The 25,594-nt window shown below is 38.4% G+C and overlaps 1 protein-coding gene across 1 annotated transcript; it reads left to right on the forward strand.

Moving 5' to 3' along the window:
• The first annotated feature begins 5,709 nt into the window (after nucleotides 1-5,709).
• LOC113296474 (formin-like protein 20) lies at nucleotides 5,710-19,695 on the forward strand. The gene is made up of 18 exons (XM_026544781.1): nucleotides 5,710-6,264; nucleotides 7,219-7,925; nucleotides 8,014-8,229; nucleotides 8,308-10,050; nucleotides 10,098-11,398; nucleotides 11,961-12,090; nucleotides 12,404-12,475; nucleotides 12,907-13,005; nucleotides 13,155-13,196; nucleotides 13,908-13,988; nucleotides 14,097-14,147; nucleotides 14,231-14,312; nucleotides 15,743-15,837; nucleotides 16,698-16,769; nucleotides 16,873-16,989; nucleotides 17,207-17,275; nucleotides 17,376-17,442; nucleotides 18,565-19,695. The coding sequence occupies exons 1-18, from the start codon at nucleotides 6,192-6,194 to the stop codon at nucleotides 18,720-18,722; spliced, it is 5,175 nt and encodes a 1,724-aa protein (XP_026400566.1). The 5' UTR covers nucleotides 5,710-6,191; the 3' UTR covers nucleotides 18,723-19,695.
• Nucleotides 19,696-25,594: the final 5,899 nt, after the last annotated feature.

Here is a 25,594-nt window from a genome sequence, read left to right on the forward strand (position 1 = left end):
TGACCAAAATGCTAATACCATTCCAAATAACCTTCTTCGACTTCCTTTGTGCCTAGGGCAGGAATGAGCTCCTTCATATGGACTCGGTATAGTACATTATTGCGGTTGTTCCAAACATCAATACTTGGCAATGGGCTGTAGTTGAGCACGACATAAGAACTTTTTACGGAGGAAGCATTAGCACACAATTTGAACGATTCTTTAGTGACTTTTTCTTGCACATAACCATATTGGCGTAGAACTCATTGTGGATTGGCCATTACGTACCCTATAGGATTAAACAAAGGCCCGTTGTAGGATTCTAAACTTGAAAAAACATGATGATCAATCTCTTATCCAAGCTTATCTTTCTTTAGATCTATGTAAGGATCAAATACCACAACTTCAACAGTGAGGGCATCCATTTTCAACCTTAAAGCAACTATCTTCTCTTCTTTGTGCTTTACTTGGGTACCTGTGAATACAAAATTTTTTCATGTAGGACCAGTTTCATCCCCTTACCAAGATGTATAAGGTCTTATGCTCGGAAAGTGGTCATATACCCATGCCTAACAAATTACATATAAACATAAAAAATATATACATAAAACAAAAAAAATAAACGATATATATAACAAAGCTGAAACTATATAAATTACCTGAAAAAGACCAACATTTCCAACAAGTTCAGTGGCTCTAGCCCTCGAAGCTTTTCGAAAACTATCAAGTAAATAAGCGAGGGTGGCGGTGCCCAAGCATAATTTGGTCTCCTGGAGATCTTTTAACCATTGTAGATGGTGAGCATTTACTCGATTCCTTGAGTTATCAGGAAAGAATATGATACCAAGAGAACACAATAGGTAAGCAGTGGATGTACGACGATCTCTTGTTTCATCTATCACCTTCTTACGTACTACTTCATCATCAAGTGTTCCTCCAAACATATCTTTCATATTCTTCAACAATATCTTTTTGAATGGTATAGCTTCACCTTCTCTTGCTTCATTTGGTTTATCTCCACCAACCCACTTAAACTGTTTCTCCGTCTCAGCTGGCTCCCATCCAAGTGTGACTTTGACAAGGGCATAAAGATCTGTCCAAGCTAACTTTAGACTGGACCTAGTCCAGATTGAATACACACTGTATTAAGCCGCTACAAACACTAGCCTACTCCAAGCTAACTTCAGACTGGACTATAGTTGAACCCCAATCAATTTCCCACTGATCCAAGGTAAAGTTGTACTCCTACGCCTCTGATTCTAGCAGGATACTGCGCACTTGATTCCCTTAGCTGATCTCACCCATAACCAAGAGTTGCTGCAACCCAAAATCGTAGACTTGATAATAGACAAATCTGTCTCACACAGTAAAGTCTATCAAAGGATAAATCTGTCTCCCACAGATAAACCCTAGGTTTTGTTCCGTATTAAGATATGAAATCAAGGTGAACAGGAACTAATTGATAATCCGGTCTTATATTCCCGAAGAACAGCCTAGATTAATCAATTACCTCTCTACAATCCTTCCTGATTACATAGGCGGTTTGTCGAGGAATCACAAACAGTGACACGAAGATGTTTGTGACTTCTTTATCTTGCCTATCGGAGAACTCTCATGATCTCAAGCCAATCAATAGATTGTACTCGTACGATAGAAGATGCAAGATCAGATCATACAAGTATGATAAAAGTAGTATCGGTCTGGCTTCACAATCCCGATGAAGTCTTTAAGTCGTTAACTTGGTTTTAGAGAAGAAAACCAAAGGTTAGAGGAGAATCGACTCTAGCGAGCGCACTAGTATCACACAGACGTGTGGGGATTAGTTTTGCCCAATGCTAGATGTCTCCTTTATATAGTCTTCAAATCAGGATTTTGTCTTAGTTACAAAACAATCAATATTCACCGTTAGATGAAAACCTGATTTAGATTCAAGCTAATATTTCTCAACCGTTAGATCGAAAACTTAGCTTGTCACACACACTTGAGATATACGTTTACTGGGTTTGTGAAAACCGTGCCCAAACGTGTAGGTGTATGTTGGTTCAACACAGTAACCCAAAAGGTTAACCATATGAGCATTGCATATTAACCTTGTTCTTCTTCACCATAACTAGTTCAGTTGACTCAAATGAACTAGTTAGAGAGTTGTTCAATTGCTATGAGATCTTATGTAACTACACAAGATACAATTGAAACAAAAATGATTCGATTCGACTTGAATAGGCTCATGAACTTTATATCCACGGTTTGCATACTGCATTCCTTAGTAATTTAAGTTTCATGTTCAGAGCACATCTTTAGATCATAACCCACTCAAGTACGCAAACAAATTCGCTGACTTAAGAGAACCGGCGGAGTTTTCCAAACTCAGCAAAAAATCTCGGCAAGGAGACTTCCGCCAGTTCGCGGACTGAATTCGGGGACTTAACGCGCAAACGAGTTCTTGGAAAATCCCAGCAGAAATTCTCGGTAAGAGAACTTCCGTCAGTTCGCGGACTGAGTTCGTAAATTGAGTTCGCGGACTTGGCAAAGCCAATTCCTCCGGTTTCTCTCAATCAACAAAGTTCGCAAACTTCGGATTAAGGAATATGACGTATGCACATATGTGTTTCCACACAATGCTTATATCCATCATTGGTTATATAGACCTAAACTCTCACTCCAACCATTGAAACATTCTTATAGGAAGTTATATGTACACTATTTCTCGTCAAAGTGATTTTCAAAGTGATTGAAACATTATGACTTTCGTCATTAGGTAAGATAAACCCGATCAAAGCGAAACGCTTTAACAACACATGATTTCGAGATATAAATAGGCGAGAAATACTCGGCTCGAAATATTAAATGTGTATGATCCAGTCTATATAACATACGAGTTTTGTCTCATAAGAAGTAGGAGATAGAAGAGATAGACTTTTGAGTGATAGATAAGTTCAAGTCTCCACATACCTTTTTGTTGATGAAGTTCCACGGTTCCTTGAGTAGATTTTCGTCGTTGTATGATGAATCGCCATGAAGTCCTTGAGCTCAACTACACTTTTCTATCCTAGTCCGAGACTTAGCTATGTAGATTAGAAATCAAGACTCATAGTTTTGATCACTAACATTGACAAACATGCTTGATATAGAAACGCATGCGAGGTCGACCGAGCTATGCTCTAACAGTTATACCTAACATGATGAGCCCCTGAATCTGTAATTGTTAAAATTAATGTGGGTGCTTCATCTGAATATGTACATAATGAGCTTGGTATTGGTCTAATAATTTGTACGTAACTCTGCAGGTGACTGCGAAGGAGAAAAAGGATGCTATGGACTCCTTGCAATAGATCATGAGGAGGGTGAATGTTTAGCTGTGCACAATTATCGGCTTTATATCTCTAAAGCTGCACAATCTACTTATAGAAGCTGATAAAAACACAGTGGTCAAATCTATCACACCTGGTAATCCATCTATTCGATGGGAAAATAAGAAACATGTGCGATAAATTTAGTTATTACAGTTAAAAACTTTACTTCTGTTCAATTTTATTTCACCAAACGCGACAGTGATGGTGTTGCAGATGCAATCTCCAAAACTTGTAGGAAAGATAAATTTAGTTTTGAAGAAACCTCTAATATTCCTTGTTGGATTTTAACTCTATCTACGAGAGAAAAGCTTGCCTGACAAGCTCAGTTTTATAGAAGCAGAAATCAGAAGCATATTTGTATCCAAACGCGTTATAAGACAAAGCTTGTCCGACGTAAAGTCTGAAGCGAAACTATTTTGCTTCACAAAAAGTTAACTTTTCGACTTTTAGAAATTGTTTTGAAATTTCACCCCAAACTAACTTATGACTTTTCGACTTCTAGTAGTCAAAAAGTTACTTTTAATGTACTATCCAAACATGTCTATTGATAAAATTCTAATTATCAGAGCAAAAAAAAGGCTGTTATTTGGGCGTCATACTCCTTTAGAAGGGCGTCACTTGGATATCTGGTGACCAAAAATCTGGTTAAGGGATACTTTTGATTCAATAGCAATTTGTCCAAAATGACCCTTCAATTAAAACTAATAAAAACAGATGAGGAAGAAGCAAACTGATCCTAGTGATGGTAATCAACATCTCAAACCTCAACTTCATCCTCAACTCATTCCACCGATTCAATCAATTGAAGAATGAAGTTTTCAAACTCCTCAACAACAACCCATGGTGTATGTAAGGTAATAATCGAACAAACTCATATTTTTGTACTCGTTTTTGTGCTTAAATCGAATGAAATCGAAGTAAAATTAGGATTTTATTTACTTTCTGCTAGTGTTACGCCTGGGTACGGTACTAGATTTTTCAATCGTAATTTAGTTTTTGAATAACTTACGCCTAGGTTTAGTTCAGTTTAAGCGTAAACTTTGATTTGCATGTCGTTCACGTCTAGGTTTAGTTGATTTCCAGGCGTAATTCCAATTTACGCCTAGGTTTAGTTGATATCCAGGCGTAATTCCAATTTTACGCCTAGGTTTAGTTGATTTCCAGGTGTAATTCTAATTTTACGCCTAGGTTTAGTTGATTTCCGGGCGCAATTCCAATTTTACGCCTAGGTTTAGTTGATTTCCAAGCGTAATTCCAATTTTACGCCTAGGTTTGCTATATGTCCAACCTAGGCGTAATTAATTAAACTAAATTAAAATTAGCCAAATAAGGGTTGTTTGATCATCACAAAATTATATAAGATAAGGGGTTTTTGATAGAAGGCTATTATTGGGGCGTCACATAATAGGACAAAAACGTGTCACCCATAAGTAATATCAAAAACCTCTTATCTCAAATAATTTTGTAATGACTAAACAACCCTTATTTAGTTAATTTTAAATTAATTTAATCAGATAAAAATTAAATTAATGAATTTTGTTGTATACTTGGTCAATTCTGGGACAACGTTTTTGTGGGAAGAAAAACTGGTTGTAAAATAAACTTCCACGGTTGGAAATAATCCAAACCTGAACGTAAAATCACTTCTACAGTTGGAAATAATCCAAACCTGGACCTAAAATCACTTCTACGGTTGAAATTAAAAGAAAACTGGACATAAAATCATATTCTACTGTTGGAATTAATCCAAACCTGGACGTAAAATCTCCAAACCTGGACGTAAAATCACTTCTACCGTTGGAAATAAAAGAAAACTGGACGTAAAATCGGATTCTACGGTTGGAATTAAAAGAAACCTGAACGTAAAATGAGCTTCTACGGTTGGAACTAATTCAAACCTGGGCGTAAAATTACATGCAAATAAAATTCTACGTTTGGAATTAATCCAAACCTGGACGTAAAATCACTTCTAGTTAAAGGGTAATCTAGACATTTTATATATGTGTTAGGATATCCCATAACCACTTTTTTGGACATTAAAAATTCAAGTGAAGCCCCTCTATTAGAATGTGACGTCCCAATAATAACCTTGGTGACCCGTTTTTGTCTTATTAGGTGACGCCCCTCTAAAGGAGTGTGACGCCCCAATAACAGACTTCGTGAAAAAAAAAAAAAAACTTTAGCTAAGTTGGTTATGAGCCATCATGTATCATAGGGTCCCACCTCGTCCCCACCCCAACTATATTGGGGTATCAAATCCCCCGTGGCAAAATGAAACCGCTAAAAAAGAGCTTCATTTGGCAAAAACAGAGTTGTATTTTAACTTATTGTCCCCGTGTCATTCGGTGTCCTCGTATATCCCAGCCAGCAAAAGTTTCGCAGGGTAACGGGGTTCTTTCTGAGATTTTCTGTTCCTCATTAATTAAATCAATTAATCAATCTCAGTCAGTCCCCCCCACTTCAAACAAACCTTCTTCTTTCCATAAAAAGGCGGAGATAATAAATTCCCCAATTAATCTTTTTTCTTCCTCCGTTTCCCAATTGTTGGATCCATTCTCATTCTTCTTCAATTTTTCTCAATTTAGTCTCTCACTTTTTGCTTCAACTACTTCAATTTCTGTGCTGCTATTTTTCTGTTTAACCTAATTTTCTTCGTCACATTTTTATGGTCGTAACTCATGGATTTTCATGATCACCATTAAAAATATGATCATCAAATTGTGAATGTGCTATGAATTGATCTTAGAAATTGTGATTCTAAGCTTGAAATTTGGATCTCCAATGGAAATGGAGAGAGTTTTGATTTGTTGGTTAGAAATATAGGGTTGGATCCTATTGAAGAAGAAGCAGCGCCAGAGAATGGCGCTGTTCAGAAGATTATTCTATAGGAAGCCACCAGATCGCCTTCTTGAGATCTCTGAAAGAGTTTACGGTATGTTTGTTTCTTAATTTCCGTTTTTTTAGATCCAAACATTCACCTTATTCGCTGAATTCCATGTCCTGTTTGAATTGCATGAACAAACGTTTAATTGAAGCTTAAAGTGAAAATTATCTATTTTCTTTTGCATGTTTATAGAATTGGAGGAATTTACTTAGAATTGGAGTACTTTGTTTCACGAATTTTGGTCACATTGTTGATGATTTTAACACAAACACACATTCTCGCTGAAGTATAGAAAATATGTAAATAACTGGTGCGGGAACTTCATTAAATTATCCACAGAGAGTTGAGCTTCATACTAGGTTCTAGCAAGCTGTAAAACTGCATTCATAAAATTCAAGTTTCATTTCCCATAAGTTGTTTCCTTATGCGGTGAGAATTGGACATTGTACACTCCAAAAGGAAAAAGAGTTACTATGTCGGAGGTCTTGGAATTTGCTCTTTCAAGATTCACTAATCCAGTTTGAGTCAGCTTCATCTTTACTTAGTGTTTCCCTTTTCTGAAAGTAAAAGAAGACAGAACGAGATTCTCTTAGAAAGGTAATAGTAGAGTTCTTCTGAAACGTTGAAGCTTGTTAATCCCCTTCCCTTATAAGTGAAAATAATAGTCTCCATAAATTCTGGACTATCGGTATCGGGGTAGTGTATTTTCGTTCGCTGAAGGCTAGTGATTTTAATTATACCATTTAAGTTTGCAACCTGATTGGTGATTTAATTATATCATCTTTTTTATTTTATTTTTAATCAACAAATTTTTATGCCAGATTCAGCTTTTAGAAACTACAAGACTGAATGCATGCCAGATAACTATTGGAAGCAAAATTAGCACATGCCACTAATGTTTGTTAAAAAAAAATGATTTTGCCCAAAACATTGTGTCTTCTAATCAACAAAAAGCTTGTGACACTGAGTTGAGCCTCTTTTGTTGCCTATATGCTGGTGCAGTGTTCGACTGTTGTTTCTCCACAGACATTTTGGAAGAAGTTGAATACAAGGTTTACCTGGCTGGTATTGTGGCCCAGCTCCAAAACCACTTCCCTGATGCATCTTTCATGGTATTTAACTTCAGGGAGGGAGAAATGAGGAGCAAAATTGCAGATATTTTGTCTGAATATGACATGACAGTTATGGACTACCCTCAGCAATATGAAGGGTGTCCTCTGCTACCGTTGGAGACGGTCCTTCATTTCTTAAAATCAAGTGAAAGCTGGTTATCAATTGAAGGGCAACAGAACGTACTGTTGATGCATTGTGAGAAAGGTGGGTGGCCTGTGCTGGCATTCATGCTTGCAGGCCTCCTGTTATGTAGAAAGCAGTACACCGGGGAGCAAAAAACACTTGAAATGGTATACAAACAAGCTCCTAAGGAGCTCCTCCACCTCCTTTCTCCTTTGAACCCACAGCCTTCCCATATGAGATATCTCCAGTACATTACTAGAAGAAGTCTTGGTTCAGAATGGCCTCCCTCAGTTAGACCTTTAATTTTGGGCTGTCTCATTCTTAGATTCTTCCCAATATTCAGTGTAAAAGGGGGTTGCAGGCCCATAGTCCGTGTTTATGGTCAGGATCCTTTATCTGATACAAACAGGCGGAGTTCAAAACTTCTATTTTCAACCCCCAAGAGAAAGAAGTACGTTCACCACTACTTGCAGGTATTTTCTTCTCAATTAAAAACCTGTATATATGAATCTCCATTTCTATTTAAAATATGATAATATTGATATGAAAGTACACCTGCAGAGTTCACCAGCTAAACTAGACATTCATTGCCTTGTTCAAGGGGATATCGTTCTAGAATGCCTCCATTTGGATGAAGAAATGATACAGGAGGAAATGATGTTCAGGATTATGTTCAATACATCATTCATCCGATCAAGTATTATCATGCTGAACCGCGATGAGATTGATCTCCTGTGGGATGCCAAGGTCCAGTTCCCAAAGGACTTTAAAGCAGAGGTATGCGGTAATCTTTTTCGTTCGTAGTGTTTATTTCTGAAATGGTAGGAGTTGAATGCATACTCATCTCTGAACCAGGTACTCTTTTCGGATGCCGATGCTGCTGGTTCTAACAGCAGCTCAGAAGTGGTTAGTGCAGATGAGGGCGACACAGAAGACGCAGAAGATGGTGAGACAGAAGGTGCACATGAGGAGTTCTTTGAGGTGGAGGATACTTTCAGCAATGTAGATGTAATGGAGACAAGAGGGGATTTTGATATTTTCGTAGAACAAGAAAGCACATTGGATGAGATTGATGTACAGGAAGGAGAGGCGGATAGTGAGCCTGTCACAGGGCAAGAGCGCATGTTAAGTGATGGCGACAAAATAAATACTGATTGCTTTAGTGTTCAAGAAGACGAATTGGATGAAGAGAATCACAAAGAGGAATGGAAGGAAGCTCCTGAGCTTCCAATACTTCATGACAGCACTGCGGATGACGGCACTTATGATGTTGAAGCTAAGACAGTAAGCTCAGATCTACAATGCGAAAAAGAAACACAAGCTGATGTGCACTGCAAGGTTGTGTCAAGTGTGGGAGAGCAGGATCTGGATAATATTGCTTCCCCAAAGAATTTAGCATCCAAGGATAATCATCAAAACTCGGAAACTGATCATGGGCAGAGTTCACTGTCATTCACCTTGGAGGGGAATTCCCTTCCCATTTCCAAACAACCGTCTGATGCATTGGTTGAAGTAAAAAGTATCCAACACCAGGAATCTGAGGATGCTCCTATAAAATCATCAACACCTAATACTGCGCAGCATATGGATCCTCTAAGCAACGTGTCTTCATTATATCATAAGGCAGCTTTAGTTGACGTTGCTCCACTTCCAGAAGACCTTAGTATGGGGAAGACGTCAGATGATCTTCATGTAACTCCAGTAGGCTTGACGAATGTACATGGTGAAGCTGCTAGTGTGACAACATCTGTTTCTGCAGAAGATATAGTTAGTTTCTCTACACCGCCACCATCTCCTTCTTCAGCAGTAACACGTGCTTCTCATCCTCACCCCCCTCCTCCTCCACCACCACCACCTCTTCCAAGGCGGACTCATCATCCATCTGGACCGCTCCAGTCTTCTCTTCTGTCCGCAGTTTCTCCAGCTCCTGGTATAGACAAAACAGTTCAGATGACTCGTCCACCTCTTTTATCTGAGCGCCTAACTACACCACCAATATGTTCAGAGCCTCCACCGCAACCTCCACCGCCGCCACCACCTCCACCTCCATCTCGTAGTGGAAGTTTGTCCTATGTTTATTCGCCTCCAATTCCACCCCCACCCCGACCCCCACCACCACCACCACCACCACCTCAGGCCTTCTCTTTAGTTAGAGATAGAAATGGTTCTGAATCTCTCTCCCAACTAGATGGAGTAGTTTCGACGGCCCCTCCAGTTCCTCCAAAGCAAAGTATTTTTGAATCCGCTGAGTCGGTGACACCTCCTCCATCAGTTTTGAGAGCTGGATCATCTTCAAATGGGCTTATGCTAGTGGTGACCTCAGCACCACCTCCCCCCTCCAAACCTCCACCTTTGCATGGTTGTCAAGCTCCTCAACCCCTTCTCCACATACGAAGAACACCACTTTCAGTTTCAGCTTCAATTCCACCACCTCCTCCACCAAGTGGCTCACCCCCTCCCCGTCTTCCTCACCAAATGCATATCACCCCGCCCCCACACCCTCCTGGTTCTATGTCAGCACCCCCACCCCCTTCTCGTTCTATACATGTGTCACCACCTCCCCCACCTCCCCCACCTCCACCACGTCGTGTTACGCATGTAACCCCACCTCCTCCACCCCCCCCCCCACCCCCCCACCTTCTCTTCCCTCCAGCGCACCAGCACCACCACCGCCACCATTACTTTCTCCTCCCTATGCGTATGGGGTACCGAATCCAGCTCTTCCTCATGTGCATTTAGCGCCACCACCGCCACCACCACCTCTACGTCCACCTCCTCTAGTTAACAAATTGTCACCTTTAGCAGCTCCTTCTGGACAAGGGGAGCCACCACCTCCTCCAGTACATGAAACACCACATCTACCAGATCGTCCTATGCAAATGGCACCACCACCACCACCTCCTCCTCCTCCACCAAAACACGGAGCTCCACCTCCGCCGCCTCCTCCTATGCATAGAGCACCACCTCCACCGGCTCCTCTTGTATGTAACGTTCCACCTCCACCACCTCCTCCTCCTATGTCCAGTGTTCCATCTCCACCACCTCCTCCTATGTCCAGTGTTCCACCTCCACCACCTCCTCCTCCTATGTCCAGTGTTCCACCTCCACCACCTCCTCCTCCTATGTCCAGTGTTCCACCTCCTCCTCCTCCTATGTCCAGTGTTCCACCTCCACCACCTCCTCCTCCTCCTATGTCCAGTGTTCCACCTCCACCACCTCCTCCTCATATGTCCAGTGTTCCACCTCCACCACCTCCTCCTCCTATGTCCAGTGTTCCACCTCCACCTCCACCTCCTCCTCCTATGTCCAGTGTTCCACCTCCACCACCTCCTCCTCCTATGTCCAGTGTTCCACCTCCACCACCTCCTCCTCCTATGTCCAGTGTTCCACCTCCTCCTATGTCCAGTGTTCCACCTCCACCACCCCCTATGCGTGGACCACCACCTCCACCTCCACCTCCAGGGTATGGTACTCCACCTCCACCACCTCCTCCTATGCGTGCACCACCACCTCCACCGCCACCCCCTATGCTAGGAGCTCCGCCACCACCACCTCCTCCTATGGGAGGAGCGCTGCCACCACCACCTCCTCCTATGCGAGGAGCTCCACCACCACCACCTCCTCCTATGGGAGGAGCGCCGCCACCACCACCTCCTCCTATGGGAGGAGGGCCACCTCCTCCTCCTCCAGGTCGTGCACCAGGTGCTCCTGCTCCACCAAGACCTCCAGGTGGTGCTGCGCCTCCACCCCCACCCTTTGGTGCCAAAGGAAATGCAATCGGTTCAAGTATGAATGCAAGAGGTTCGTTAGGAGGACGTGGACTTGCACGCCCTGCAGCTACAGCACCTCGTAAATCATCACTAAAGCCATTGCATTGGAGTAAGGTCACACGAGTAGTAAAAGGGAGCTTATGGGAAGAATTACAAAAACACGGGGAACCTCAAAGGTAGTGTTACAGTTTTTCTTGGTGTTACTACTAAATACCTGATGTGATTACATGTAAATAGAATTGTTATTGTTCACTGCACGAGTGCTCATTATGAGGCTATATACAATCGACCTTGACCTGCATGATAGTGAGACCACCATCTTAAAAGATTAGCATAGGACGACAAATCATTCGTGTGATGTTTCTTCTGGGACTAGTATTCATGTTCTTTTATTTTTAGCCTTTGACAGATAATTTTTACTGTGAATGTGATTAGGTTGTCTTCGTCATGATCAGGCATTTTTTTTTTAAAGATTTAAGAAACATACTGTGCTTATTTGCTTCAAACTACATCCTGAATGGTGTTTAGGTATTAGCTTGGGTTCAAACAAGGTTGAAATTGAAATTTGTAAACTCGTATTATTGCCTTGTTTTTTCGTTTGGATTTGGGTGCTTACTGAGTCACTCAATTTCGTAGCTAATAGTATGTATGAAAGAGTCTATTTTTGCATTTATTCAAAGTCGCCATTCTTGGTGAACACTTCAACTCATATTTACTAATGTTTATTTGGAGTATCAGTGTATCTGAGTTTGATTTGTCAGAAATTGAAAAACTCTTCTCTGCTGCGGTTCCAAATAAAGCTGACAAAGGAGGAAAATCTGGAGAGAAAAAGAATTCTGCTGGATCCAAACCAAACAAAGTCACCTTGGTAATTCATCCAAATGATTGTTTGCTCTCTACATGCTTAGGTCTAAATGATCATGCATGGTGTAATGAGGTTATTTTCTTTTCTTTAAAGAAAGGAAGGATGATAGTTTGTATACAAGGATTTCTTGATAGTAACTTGATATGCTTCTAGGGACCATCCTTCAACATTTAGGTAGTAATTTCAGTTCTAATATTCCAAATGCATGGTGCGTACTTGAAAAGGCACACCTAATGTTCTTCTTATGTTACTTTTGTCTTTCTCAAATACCAACCCTTCGCTTAACACGCTCTTTTAATTTCATGGTTCCCTTCAGGTTGACCTACGTCGGGCTTACAACTGCGAAATCATGCTCACAAAAGTTAAGATACCACTTTCTGATTTGATGGTAAGCTAGCTGTGGTGAACATTGCTGTATGCATCAAGTGTTGTTGTATTATGATGTAATATCAACACGTAGAAAGTCACTAAGATAAGTTATAAGAGTGATGGCACCACTCGAATATGGAAGGGTTGGTCTCAATTTATGGTGGATAACTGTTCTTTTCTGATTTGGACTTAACCCAAGTTAAAGAGATGACAAAGAATTTGTTTCCTGTTCCCAATTACCTCAAGTTTTGATGATAAGATCACCTATACATGGACAGCATTAACATTTGTCAATTGAGCAAGTTACTCCTTGTTAAAGCAGACCAAAATACTACTTTTTCTAAGTTAATGTCCATGAATTTTGATAACTACCTCTTAGTTTTTTTCCAATGTTTTTGTCAACATATTTACCGCTTTGAGTTATCCTGATTATCTGCGGTGTGCTTACAGCCTGCAGTACTGGCACTGGATGAATCTATTTTAGACGCTGATCAAGTGGAAAATCTTATTAAGTTTTGCCCAACGAAAGAGGAGATGGAACTTCTTAGGGTGTGGAAATATATACTTAATCTTGACATTATTTTGCTTCGTTCTTTACAATGATTCTTCACATTACAAAGGTTCCCTGTTGCTTTCATGGGCTCTTAAGCATTACTCCTTTCCTTTGTGCTAAATTGTTTTTGTCTTTTATTGGACAGAATTACACTGGTGACAGGGAAAATCTCGGAAAATGCGAACAGGTCTGTATTAAGCTTTGTCATTTTAATAATATTACTATAGTATGTGTTCTTTATTTTTGATGTTCGGTAGTAGCCTAGTATGAATATGGGTACAATGACAAGAAAAATCAGCTTCCACAGTTGAGTTTTGACCAAATGGCAGAATTTTGTGTTTGAATGAGATATTTCATATTTGATAATATTCGTTCTCATGTGGGCTGGTGAAGGAGAAAAATGGTGTCTCAATTTGTATGATAATCATATGTAGGAAAAAGAACTCAATAGATAAATGAAGAATCTGGGTGGCCTCCATGGGAGCAGGACTGGTAGTCCCAATTTAGAGGAATTTTCACCTGTTAGTATCCTGGTAACATCTGTGTGAATTGTAACATGTTGGCATCAAATGAGATTGGCAATGCTTTGTTCTTTACAAGAAGGAGGCGTACAAACAAACCCACTCTTAGTAAAATGCACCATTCTCAAGGAAAAAAACACATGCACAAACAAAAAAAGAAGAAGAAGAAAACGCCACTCTCAAGAAAGGGGAAATCACATTCTCTGGGATCATGCATGCAATAAATAAGCTGCTTTGGTGACCTATGTGTTCATGTTTAGGTGTATACTGTTCACACTGACCTTTTAATGATAATCCAAGTTCCAGTGCATGTCTTAATATTCTTGCTAATATTATAAAAAATTGATTTTGCTAGTTACTGGCTTTTGACGTTGTAGTTTTATTTGGAGTTGATGAAAGTTCCACGGGTGGAGTCTAAGTTAAGAGTTTTTTTTTTCAAGATACAGTTTGGTGCTCAGGTCAGATACTGTTTCCAATTATTCTTGTTATCATCTGGAAAGTGATCAATCAGAACTTACAGATCAGTTTTTCCCTCGATAAATTTAATTCTCTAACTTATTTCGCAGACTACAGATTTTAGAAAGAGTTTAATGACAGTGAATTCTGCATGTGACGAGGTATTGTACAAGTGGTTGCAGAATCTGTGTTCGTTATGAATTTATTCACTCTGTACTAATTCTGTAATATCATTGCTTAACAGGTTAGAAATTCCGAGAAGCTGAAAGATATCATGAGGAAAATTCTTTGGCTTGGGAATACATTAAATCAAGGAACTGCAAGGGGTACGTAATTTCATAATTGTTCTCAAATTCTGCTGTTCCTTGGATAGTTTTGCGCGATACATAAGTACGTTCACATGTTTCTTTGAAAGTCGCCTCTGCGTTTGTTGTATTGTTCATATGTCTAGCTTCTCTGGCTGTTACAAAAAAAAAAAGTTGCATATTAACAGCTCATAATCATTCAATTCCGTAAAACCATATCTATGGTCTGTCGTCTTTAAGTCTCACTCTTCTGTCTAGAGGCAAGTTTGTTTCTGCTTTTCAGTTTTCGAAGTTCCTAGAATCCTGTATGGCTGTATCCTGTTTTCCCGTAACAACTCAGAGATTTATTTATTACAGTAACTTGCTATATTCGTCTGAAACCAAATCCGAATAGAGCAATGGTGGATTTAGTTGACATAATCCGGCTACTGAACAACTTTGCCATGCATGTTTCTCTAAGGAGGGTGTGTTAGGTGGTTTTAACTGAAGGATATAATATATAAAAGGGTCTAATACAAGAGGGCTGTGAACAATGAATAGGAAATCGAGGTGTCAGTGATGTAACGGTGTAGATTAATTTGTAGAAAATTTGCTTCCAGTTAATGTATTTTTTTCTTCTGATTAAGCAATTTAACTTTGCGTCTAGTGACTAGCGTCATCCTGAACAAAGCAAATTGCAAATTCAACCATTTTTGTGATGATTTCCCATGTAGAAGTACTAATTTGTGGAAAACATTTTCATTCAATCTGGGCATTCATTGGGGATTGAACCTTACACCTGTCTTTTTTCGTAGTCTTCAGTCAAAGTAGTTTCACTTTTGATTCCATAAATGATAAATGTAAGCTTTGATCTCTATCAGAAGAACATTCAACCTGCAGCTATTCAACCATTATTTGTGCTACCAATTGTTTCCTTTGTATATGTGAAACTATCTCAATATAATCTATCCCAACTCCTTCCTAATTGTATGCCATGGATTAGGATCGCTTTCACTATTTCTGACATATCATTCCTATATTTGGGGTTTCCAGGGACAACATTAAGATGATTCTGGTAAAGGGGATTTGACAGCCCTCTCAAAAAATTAGTGAAACTTCCTAGTTGATAAGACTTCGATACATGCTAGACCATTCTATTCATTATTTCATCTTTACCTGGTTGGTTGGGAAAATTCAGTATTGAGTAGTGCTTATTGTTAGAAGAAAAACAGATGATAAGCACCATGTGTGTTTCTGTATCACTAAGTTTCATGTACAAGATCGTGTATTGTATATCACAACCCGTGACATTATACTTGCACTTGCTTGCTCATTTAACCAGCTGTTTGATTATTTGATTTAACCGCGAGATAGTCTCACATCATAACCTCCAAACTTTTTTGAATCTGCATCTTCATTTAGTGCAAAAGCACACGCTATGAGAAAATTTAATTGGTTGTTATTATTTGCAGGTTCTGCTGTAGGATTTCGATTGGACAGTCTTCTCAAACTTACTGATACTCGTGCTTCTAATAGTAAAATGACACTCATGCATTTTCTTTGTAAGGTATACAGTTATTCCTCATGTTGTAATTGACTTGGATATATTAGAAGTTAGAACTAAAACAAGATTCCCTTTGACTTCACTTATAGTTGTAATCAGATAGAAGCCAAAGCTTTGGAAACAAAAATGACATGTCGATGGTGCATTTGCCTAGGCCATAGTTATGTATATCTAGACCCCATGTCATTTTTGAACCCAAAAATCTATGAAAAAGAGGATCTTGAATTGAAAAATCTAGGATGCGTAGATGCACAATATGCAGCTTGCTCAAATATGGACACTATTATCAACTCTTTGAAGTCCAAATGCATATAACTAGAAGCCCAATGGAAATGAATGGTTCCACAAATATGGTCTTAATGGTACAGAAGAATAATGGCGGAGTACCAGGTTGATCATCATATAAGCAGTTGACTGTGCTTATTGGACACGTAAGTATTGGTACCTCAAGGAAACGTATTTAGTGCTGCTTCTTGTTTAGGATCGTATGTTTTTTCATAAGTTTTAAAATATGAGGATCGTAAGTTACTATTGAAAATTGTTTGTAAAATCAGCTAATGCATGTGCTTCATTTCACCAGTGTCTAATGTCTTGAACTATTCATATGATGACATGTTGGAGATATATATTTTTTTAAAACTCTGTTGAGGATATCATTACCGTTGATTTGTCTTGATAAGAACCAGCACCATAACTTCCCTGAACGTAACAATTTTTTTTCTTCGGAAACTTAAGAATGTTTCACTCAACACACATTGATATACGCACACAAGTGGACATATATTTCTATCTAACTTTTTCGTGGATTATTTGTCTTCCATTATTAATCGGAAATTACTAATATGTGGTTTGTTGAGCCACAGGTACTTGCCAGTAAGTCTCCGGGACTTCTAAGTTTCCATGAGGATCTTTTCAACCTGGAGGCAGCATCAAAGGTTCATAATATTTGTAATTTTCCGTGGTTAATCACAATTTCCTAAAACTGGATTGCATTAAATCATTGGCATGCGTTAACATCGCAACCTGGGTACAACACAGATACAATTGAAGTCCTTAGCAGAAGAGATGCAAGCTATTGTCAAAGGTTTAGAAAAGGTTAAACAGGAGTTGAATGCATCTGAAAATGATGGTCCTGTGACAGAAGGTTTTCGTAAGGTATTTAAAATCTCATTTTATCTTTGTCTTTTTGTACCATATATAACTAAAACAATGATTTTGTATAATTCCGGAATTATCCTAGTGTTATGCATTTACGGGATAGGTAGAGATTCAAGTACTTGATCCCCCAAAAGCTTGCATGAAGCTTCAAAGAAAAATTATGATGAATGTTGATTGTTTCACTTACAAATTAACTGTGTATGTTGTTGTTTAGACATTGAAAGAGTTTATTGGTACAGCTGAAAAAGACGTTAACTCGTTAACATCTCTATACGCAGGAGTGGTATGTTAACTAACTTCAACTGTCGCGTTGAACTTCAATGTTTCCCTTGCCCTTATCTTTCTGATGTTTTTCTTTGTAATGATGTTTGGTTGGTGGACAGGGTAGAAATGCAGATGCTCTTGCCCTTTATTTTGGTGAAGACCCTGCCCGTTGCCCTTTTGAACAAGGTAAAGTTAAGATGTCACGAACTCCGAATTCTATGACTCTCTGATACCTGGATTCGTTGTACAGAGCGATTCGTTAGGGTCTGGGAGTTTTTTAAAGATCACAAAACCTTGACCTAATACCATTGATTTGAATTATTATTTTTTCTTTCCAGCGAGGTTCTTGCGCTGATAGGTAGAGGCCATTTTTTTTAGCTATTCTGGATCTAAAGAGTAACAGGTCAAATATGGTTCACGCAAAGAACTAGAGTTACTGGGTGGTAAAACTGTAAAAATTGGGAAGAGAGTGGTAAACCTTGGGTTGGATACCACCTCTTATGAGCATTGAGCAGAGAGGGAAAATGTTTGTTAGAGGAGTATTTGAAGGGATTTTCTAATTTAAAGGTGGCATAAGTTAATGTGCATTCTGTACTTGGCAGTGAAGGTCGATAAGAAAGATCTTCTTGAAAGTTACTAAAATATAAAGACCTCGGCAGAACCTCATTCTCAAAATCTTTCTCTGGTTCCATGAGAAGGTTTCAATTGGAAGGCAAGCTAAACTGTTGGCAATCACATATCATTAAATTAAAACTGAGTGAGCTAGGATGCCATATATAGGAGATTTAATTCGAAACCAACCTGATAAGATGTGCATGGTCTTTTTCTTTTTTAGCTTTATCCCGAACCTTTTGCCTGATGTACTGTGTACCCAAATGCAATTCTGATGTTCATACCATTATTATCATATAATCATGTGCTAGTCAGATTTGTAATGATGGATCACTCTCCGTTGGCATGTGTGCCACAAGATGGAATATAGATTGCACTTATTCGTGTGGCTACTGGAATTCAGTGACCCTATATTTAATCCTGGGCCCCCCTTCTTAATTCCGCAGCAACGTATCTTCAGACTTTCATTAACATTCTTGGATCCATTACTATTCTCGTTTCTCTAAAACTCATAGTTGTGGAAGAATATGTTGGTTGGTGTAAATAAATGTTACTATATAATATATGAGTTAAAGAGTTTTCACCTTTTCTCCCAACCTCAGTATGATCTGTGGGCTTTCCACCGTCCTTCATTGTTTTGTCGTTTCTACTGCTGATGCTTGGATTGATTTCTCTCTCATCTTATCTGAACTGCAGTTACTGCAACTCTACTCAACTTTGTGAGGTTGTTCCGAAAAGCACACGAGGAGAACTGTAAACAGGCTGAGATGGAGAAGAAGAAAGCCGAAAAGGAAGCTGAGATGGAGAAGGCAAAGGGTGTTAACCTAACAAAGAAAAGTGCAGAACATAGCTAAGATGGTTTTCTTCATACTCCCACATGGAACTCAAGTTCCCACCGCTGCCTGTGCCCAAAGATCGCGAAGCTTACACTGCTGCCACAGGCTTGCAGATTACTGCCAAGGTTATCTAATTGGTAAGCTTTCTGTGAGGATGCAAGATAATGGCCACAAGGGAGCTACTCTGATATATTGATGACTGTGAAATAGGTCATGAAGTGCATATATATTACACAGACACACACGTAGGAAAGGGTGCACACAATGAATGAACCCTTACAAGGAGAGATGGGTATGGTAATGACCCAACTGCATTTGTGACCATAATCAGTCTCTTGCATCAGTGTGGACATCCAGAGGAAATGTCCAATGGTTCTTATCCCAAGTTTAGAAATGCCTATCGGATCGACGGGACCAAAGATATTGGACGGTTGGGACCAGAGATATTGGATGGTTCCCTTGGAGGTTCCATAAAATGATCTGATCTGCCTCTATTCTGGATTTACAAAGCGAAATAGGTTGATTTTAGGTCCCATACATAAAAATCTGCCATTTTCATTGTGACTGAACATGAGGTTACCATGCTTCGGTAGATACTTTTGAGAAACCAAAGATTACCTTCAACTGTAAAGCACAAATTAGGATTATCTCTTCTAACACTGTACAGAGTTCTAACCTTCCTTCCCCTAGAGAATTTTTTTCATGTAACATAGAGTGTGGTTCTTTGGTTAATCAAAATTGACAGGAGACAATGCAAGAAGTCTCTGTATAAAGTTAAAGATAGTGGAAGAAATGAGAATGGAAGTTTTAGGTGTTTTAGAACAGTTAAGAAAAGGTTCGTAGGAGATGATCAGATATGCTGTAGAAAATTACTTGTTTCTTTAGTCTCCTTCTGTAACTTGTCGATCTTTTTTACAAAATTTTGTTAGATTTTTACCCATGTAAAACAATGTGGGCACACATGCTATAATAGATTTTGTTCATTCAGTTACAATGAGTTGTCGCTTAATCAAATTTCGGTACGAGCACTAATTGTTGATGATTCTATCTGCTTATTGAATATTTTCCTTCTTGAATTATCTTTGTAAGAAATGTTTAGTCCTGTATTCTGAGCACTACCACGAAAGCCAGGGAAGACATTTGTACAAGCTTGGACAATGGTTTTATGCAAATCCAAGTTAACTGCAGGCTACAATGAACTGAAACTGAAGCACTCGGATTATGCAGCTGGAGGATTATGCTTAAGGTATGTTCACCATTAGGTATGAATTACATAAGCTAGACAATTAAGTTTCCTTCTCCATTTGTGCATTGCTTCGGGTTCACTTGATTTTGCATGGTATTTTGTTAAGGTTTTATGCATGGTGTCAGTATCAAGCTTATATGCATGCAGAATAAATAGGTAAAGGGTCTGGGCGAATAAAAATTTTAGAAGACACAATACATAACAAGAGATTTCTCAAAATTTCTCTTGTACACACTCAAATACCTTCTCTGGAATTGTTATCCAATTCCTTCGCTAGTGCAGGCATAAATTTATCTAACTGCATCACTTTTTTAGCTATCCTAGTTATGATTTTGGATAGGTCTCACTTTCTAGTATGATGCATAAATTTTAGAGAACACGCTAATAACATTTATTTTCAAGAACTTAAAATGATAGCATTTGTGCGCTTTAGAGTATCTTTTCTGCAGATTTGAGAAACACGCGTAAAAGTCAGTTTTTAGCCATTGTTCTTTTGAGTTCTAGTAGAGCTTAGCTTAAGCCGGGGTCTCCTACACATTTCTAGTCTTCAGTGCCTTCTCATTTTCTGTTTCTAGAATGCACAATGAATTCCATTTAGTATCTGCTTTCCTAACTATCAGTTTCTGGCAATAATTTTTTGATCCCTCGCCTTCTGTATACAAGCCTGACGAACTACTTTTATTTGTTATTCAATTCATGTAAGTTAGTACCAGCTGGCACCCTGCCAAAAACATATTCAGCTTGCACAAGTTGCGGCCATAAATAGACAGTTTGAAAACAAAACTTTTTCAGAAACCGGCTAAACAAAACCTCTTGCTGGCCAAGGAGCAACTCTAATGAGACTGTCAAACTAGCTGATTTGCCCATTTTACACCTGTAGCGGGACGGGAAAACACTCAAAATGGATGGACAAATCCTCGAATAAAAGGGTTTGTCCATCGGGTCTCAGGTTGAGCTGAGCATCTCAACCTGAGATGAGCGTCCTTGATTAAACCGGCAACAACTCTAATCCCACTCCCTATAAATATAACCATTTTCAGCTCCAAAACCACACCTTCTCCACTTTCCACACCCACAATTTCTTATAATTTCACTTCAATTTTCATCTTTCAATCTCAAAATCGTAGGGGTGTTCTTCTTCAAAAGGAAAGAGAACACCAGTTTGATCTAATTTCCCCTTATTACGGGGCCTTTCAAACCTCCTTCGCCCCGAACACTATCAGACATTCCTTTATTCGAAGGAGTGCTGGGTAGTAGATGCTACACAACTGACAATCCCCTATGAGAGACAAACAAGGCTAACGACAAACTTTATCGTTTAGCCAATTTTTTTACGTTGGATGGTAGACCATCAGCCAGCCGTCCAGGGCACTCTGTTTTATCTTATTTGTTTTTAATTTTTCTGGACAACGGTCCGTATGTCGTTTAACTAGAATTTGTTTATATATTGTAGATCTCTCGGCCTATATTGTCTTCTCTTCCTTGTTCTCCATAGTAGGATCCCTTGTTCATTTATGTAATCCTCTTTAGGAGATAGGGCGTAAAAACACCACATTATTAATAGGTTACCAGTTTATTGGAGAGGATATTCTTATTTGTCTTATATGGGCATTTATTGGATATGATATCTTCCTAGTGAACTGATCCCCATTAGTAGACATTGTAAAAACATAGTACCAAGAGCCCTTTGGTCTAATGAAATTGTTATTATCCCTCGTTTGCAGAACTGTTGACGAGGGTACCAATTTACTGAGAAGGGTACCAAAACTCATATAAGACAAAAGATTTCCTGATTTATTTTATATGGATTTTGATATACTCTCAATTATATGACACCTCATTAACAATGTTGCTCCTTCGGCATAAAGGGGCCATTGCTAATGGCCCCTCCTTCTCATCTAATTCTCTGATGTTGATCCACCACCACAACCAACAACATCATCAGCATCAACAACATTCATTTCGATTTTTTATTTTATGATAATAATAATCCATATCAAACTTACCCACCGCTTCTTCCTTTACCTACACCTCCATTGTTACATCTATAACTTCCTCATGCAACTCTATCTTTTTCCAGCTCAAAACTATTATAATCATAACTACAGGAGATGCAGACATTTCTTATTATGCTACAGATGGACAACAATCTCATAGTCGCTAATCAAATTTTTTTCTTAAGTCATATCCTTGAGGACCTTTTATTACTTCTAAAGATTGTATAGGCCTTACGCATGATTCCTTGTTAGATAGATTACACGCCAACCTAGTTTGGGTGTCAGTACCAGGTCGTAGGGAGAATACCGCAAGTGGGTGCCACTTAGGTTTTAATGGTTATTTATGTATGTTTTTGCCCAAACCCCGTAATTAGACATTTCATTCAATTTTTCCCCCACACGATGAGATTTTTATTTATTCCCACATCCTAGTGTTTTATACCAAAATCCTAAAATCTACCTTCCCTAGAAGCCCCAAATCTTTCGGCTTTCCTTTTTTTAAATTCTCTGTTACCAAAATCTACTTCATTTAATTGTATTAAATTGTGATGGAGATGCAAAAATTGCTTATTGTGCTACAGATGGACAACAATCTCATAGTCGCTAATCAAATCTTTCTCTTAGGCCTTTAGGACCTTTTATCACCTCTGAAGATTGTATTGTTATTGGGCATGATGCCTTGTTAGATAGAATGCAAGCTAACCTAGTTTGGATGTTAGTACCATAGGAAAAGGGAGAATACGACAAGTGCGAAAACCATCCCCGCTTGCCTCTTAGGTTTTAATGGTTTTTTATGAATGTTTCTGCCCCTAACTCCTACGTTAGAAATTTCATTTAAATTTTGCCCTCATATGGTGAGACTTTTATTTATTTCCCTCCACTCTTATCTCCGATCCTATCTCCACCCTTAATCAGTACTAGATTTAAGTAGTGTTATGTACCAAACTCTACCTTCTCTAAAAACCTCAAATTTGTCATCCTTTCTTTTAAAATTCCCTTTAGGATTTATTTATGGGAAATATATTAGACAACATAACCATATAATCTAAAATTACGAAGGCATTACTAGATTAATATGTCTCATTTTTAAGGCCCTCTGTTAGGATCTAACTAATGGCATGCTCGTATATCTTATTTCTAATTTTAAAAAGATCTCATCACATCGAAGTCATCATCTTGCTTTTTGATTATAGGAAAGCTTCCTAATGATAACACTGACAAGTTATAAGGTGAACACGCAGAGCTATCGAATGGCCAGCTATTATTTTAAGCTTTTTTCACAATTGTGGTAAATTGTGATGGAGATGCAGACATTTCTTATTATGCTACAGATAGACAACAATCTCATATTTGCTAGTCAAATCTTTTTCATAGGTCATATCCTTGAGGGCCTTTTATCACTTCTGAAAATTGTATAGGCCTTACGCATGATTCCTTGTTAGATAGACTGTATGCCAACCTAGTTTGGATGTCAGTACCAGGGCAGAGGGAGAATAGGACAAGTGGGTGCAACTCCTCGACTTTTTATTTTTGATCGGACAACTCCCCGACTTTCCAATTAGGTTTTAATGGTTATTTATGTATGTTTTTTCCCAAACTCCGCAATTAGACCTTTCAATCAATTTTTTCTCCATACAATGAGATTTTTATTCCCCCCCAATCTTCGATCCTAGATCCGCCCCTGGTGCTTAGTAGTAGATTTAATTAGTGTTATATACCAAACCCTATCTTCCCTAGAAACCCCAAAACAACCAATCTTCCTCTTCTGGAGTTCTCTGTTAAAACTTACTAATTGGAAATACATTAGACAACAACGCCATAAAAACTAAAATAACGAAGGCACTACTAGATTAGTATGTCTCATTTCTAAGGCACTCTGTTAGAATCTAATCAGTGGCATGCTTGTATGTATTATTTCTAATTAAAAAAAAATTCTCATTACATCGAAGTCATCTCTTGCAAACCACGAAATCACCAAAGGATCTCCTAATGGAAACACTAAAAAGATATATGTCCAAAAAAAGTGAACACGCAGAGCTATCAGATGGTCAACTACTATTTTAAGGTTTTTACTTACTCTGTTATTGATAGTATAATTCTAATTTTGAAAAGATAGAAGTACATTTTGACAACTTAATCAAGGGGCAAGGGAAATACTAAAGTTCCCTAATAAATATAATGTTTCTATGATGGATTGGAATGACAACTTCCGGAGGAAAAAATTGACCTCAAAACTGAAGCACATATCTACTATGTCCACATAAGGTTTTGTCTATAAATACACCACATACAAGCCATTTCTTAGATCTAACTACTGATTCTTCTTTTCATCTTCTGATTCTCAACATGTATTTGTTTTCTAAGAATAAAATTAAACTTCCCACAATCGAGAAATATAATGATGAACAAGAAACTTCATCTAATGAAATTGAAGTGTTGACAGATGTTGGTGAACAACGTTGTAAGTTTGGTAAGGTCATATTAATAGACAATGATAGAGGTAATGTTGTGGAAATAAAGTATGGTTACATGGTCTTGAGATATTACTATGTCCATGTACATCAACTACCAGAGTGAGTTCATTATACGTTATTTCTTCCTTTTCTTTTCATTCAACACTTAGCTGATCATATTAATAACTAGTAATCTCTTTTTTATATTGGGATATTGTTGATTATTTTAAATCTGAAGAACCCGGAAAATCCTATAATGTAAGTTTATAAATCTTTTTATCAGAGGTTGATATCAGAGCCGTACCAAATTTTTAAGGGGATCTAGGTGAAATACTAGAAATGAGGGCTCTATATATGTTAGTATAATCTCGTTGTTCATTATTTCTTAGAAATACAACATAAATTTTATGCATTAAACTTTGGAGGATATGCTCATTTTTAAGATTTTGTTGGGCCAAAACTATTAGAGAGTTGGACTTACAAATTAAAACTATTAGAGAGTTGGAGTTACAAATTAAGAAGCTATATAATAATACTATATAACACATATACAAGTGCTATTAAAAAATAATAGTTAGGCATGTATATAATACTAATAACTAGAGTTTAAACACAAAACTTAATTTATTTAATGTGTTTTTAATATATACTTTTTAACACAAGTGCTATTAAAAAATAATAGTTAGGCATGGGGTGTACATCCCTCGTACGTATCCATAGTCATTGTGGAAAATGTTGTTGCAACTCCACATCTTCGGTACATCGTCCAGTCTTATGGTTCAACACCATTTCAGGGCACACTTTATTACCTCTTTGAGGGGTTTAGGTGTATCCTAGACAATCTAAGGTCGACGCAGACGGGGTTCTCAGCAAGAGCTCTACGTATGTTAGTCATGCGCTCCCAGTAGTCAACCTGATGCTCCACCTGGCACTCAACAAATGTTGTCATTCAGACGAATGGAAATCGCATTCGTGCTGTGAAATTGAAGGGATACATCAATACAAATACCGATTTTCAACATTCCTGGCATCTGAGTAATTTTACTAGCTGTTTATTTATTTATTTGTTTGTGCCTGTGGTAGTGAGGTAATCAATTCGTTTAATTGTTTAAGATATGGATAATTGATTTCATATTTTCATGTGTATGGGCGAATCGCAAGGTATGTGCTTCAGGAGTATTCGAAGTATCATCC

Source organism: Papaver somniferum, chromosome 7 (assembly GCF_003573695.1).
Source record: "Papaver somniferum cultivar HN1 chromosome 7, ASM357369v1, whole genome shotgun sequence".
Classification (NCBI taxonomy): domain Eukaryota; kingdom Viridiplantae; phylum Streptophyta; class Magnoliopsida; order Ranunculales; family Papaveraceae; genus Papaver; species Papaver somniferum.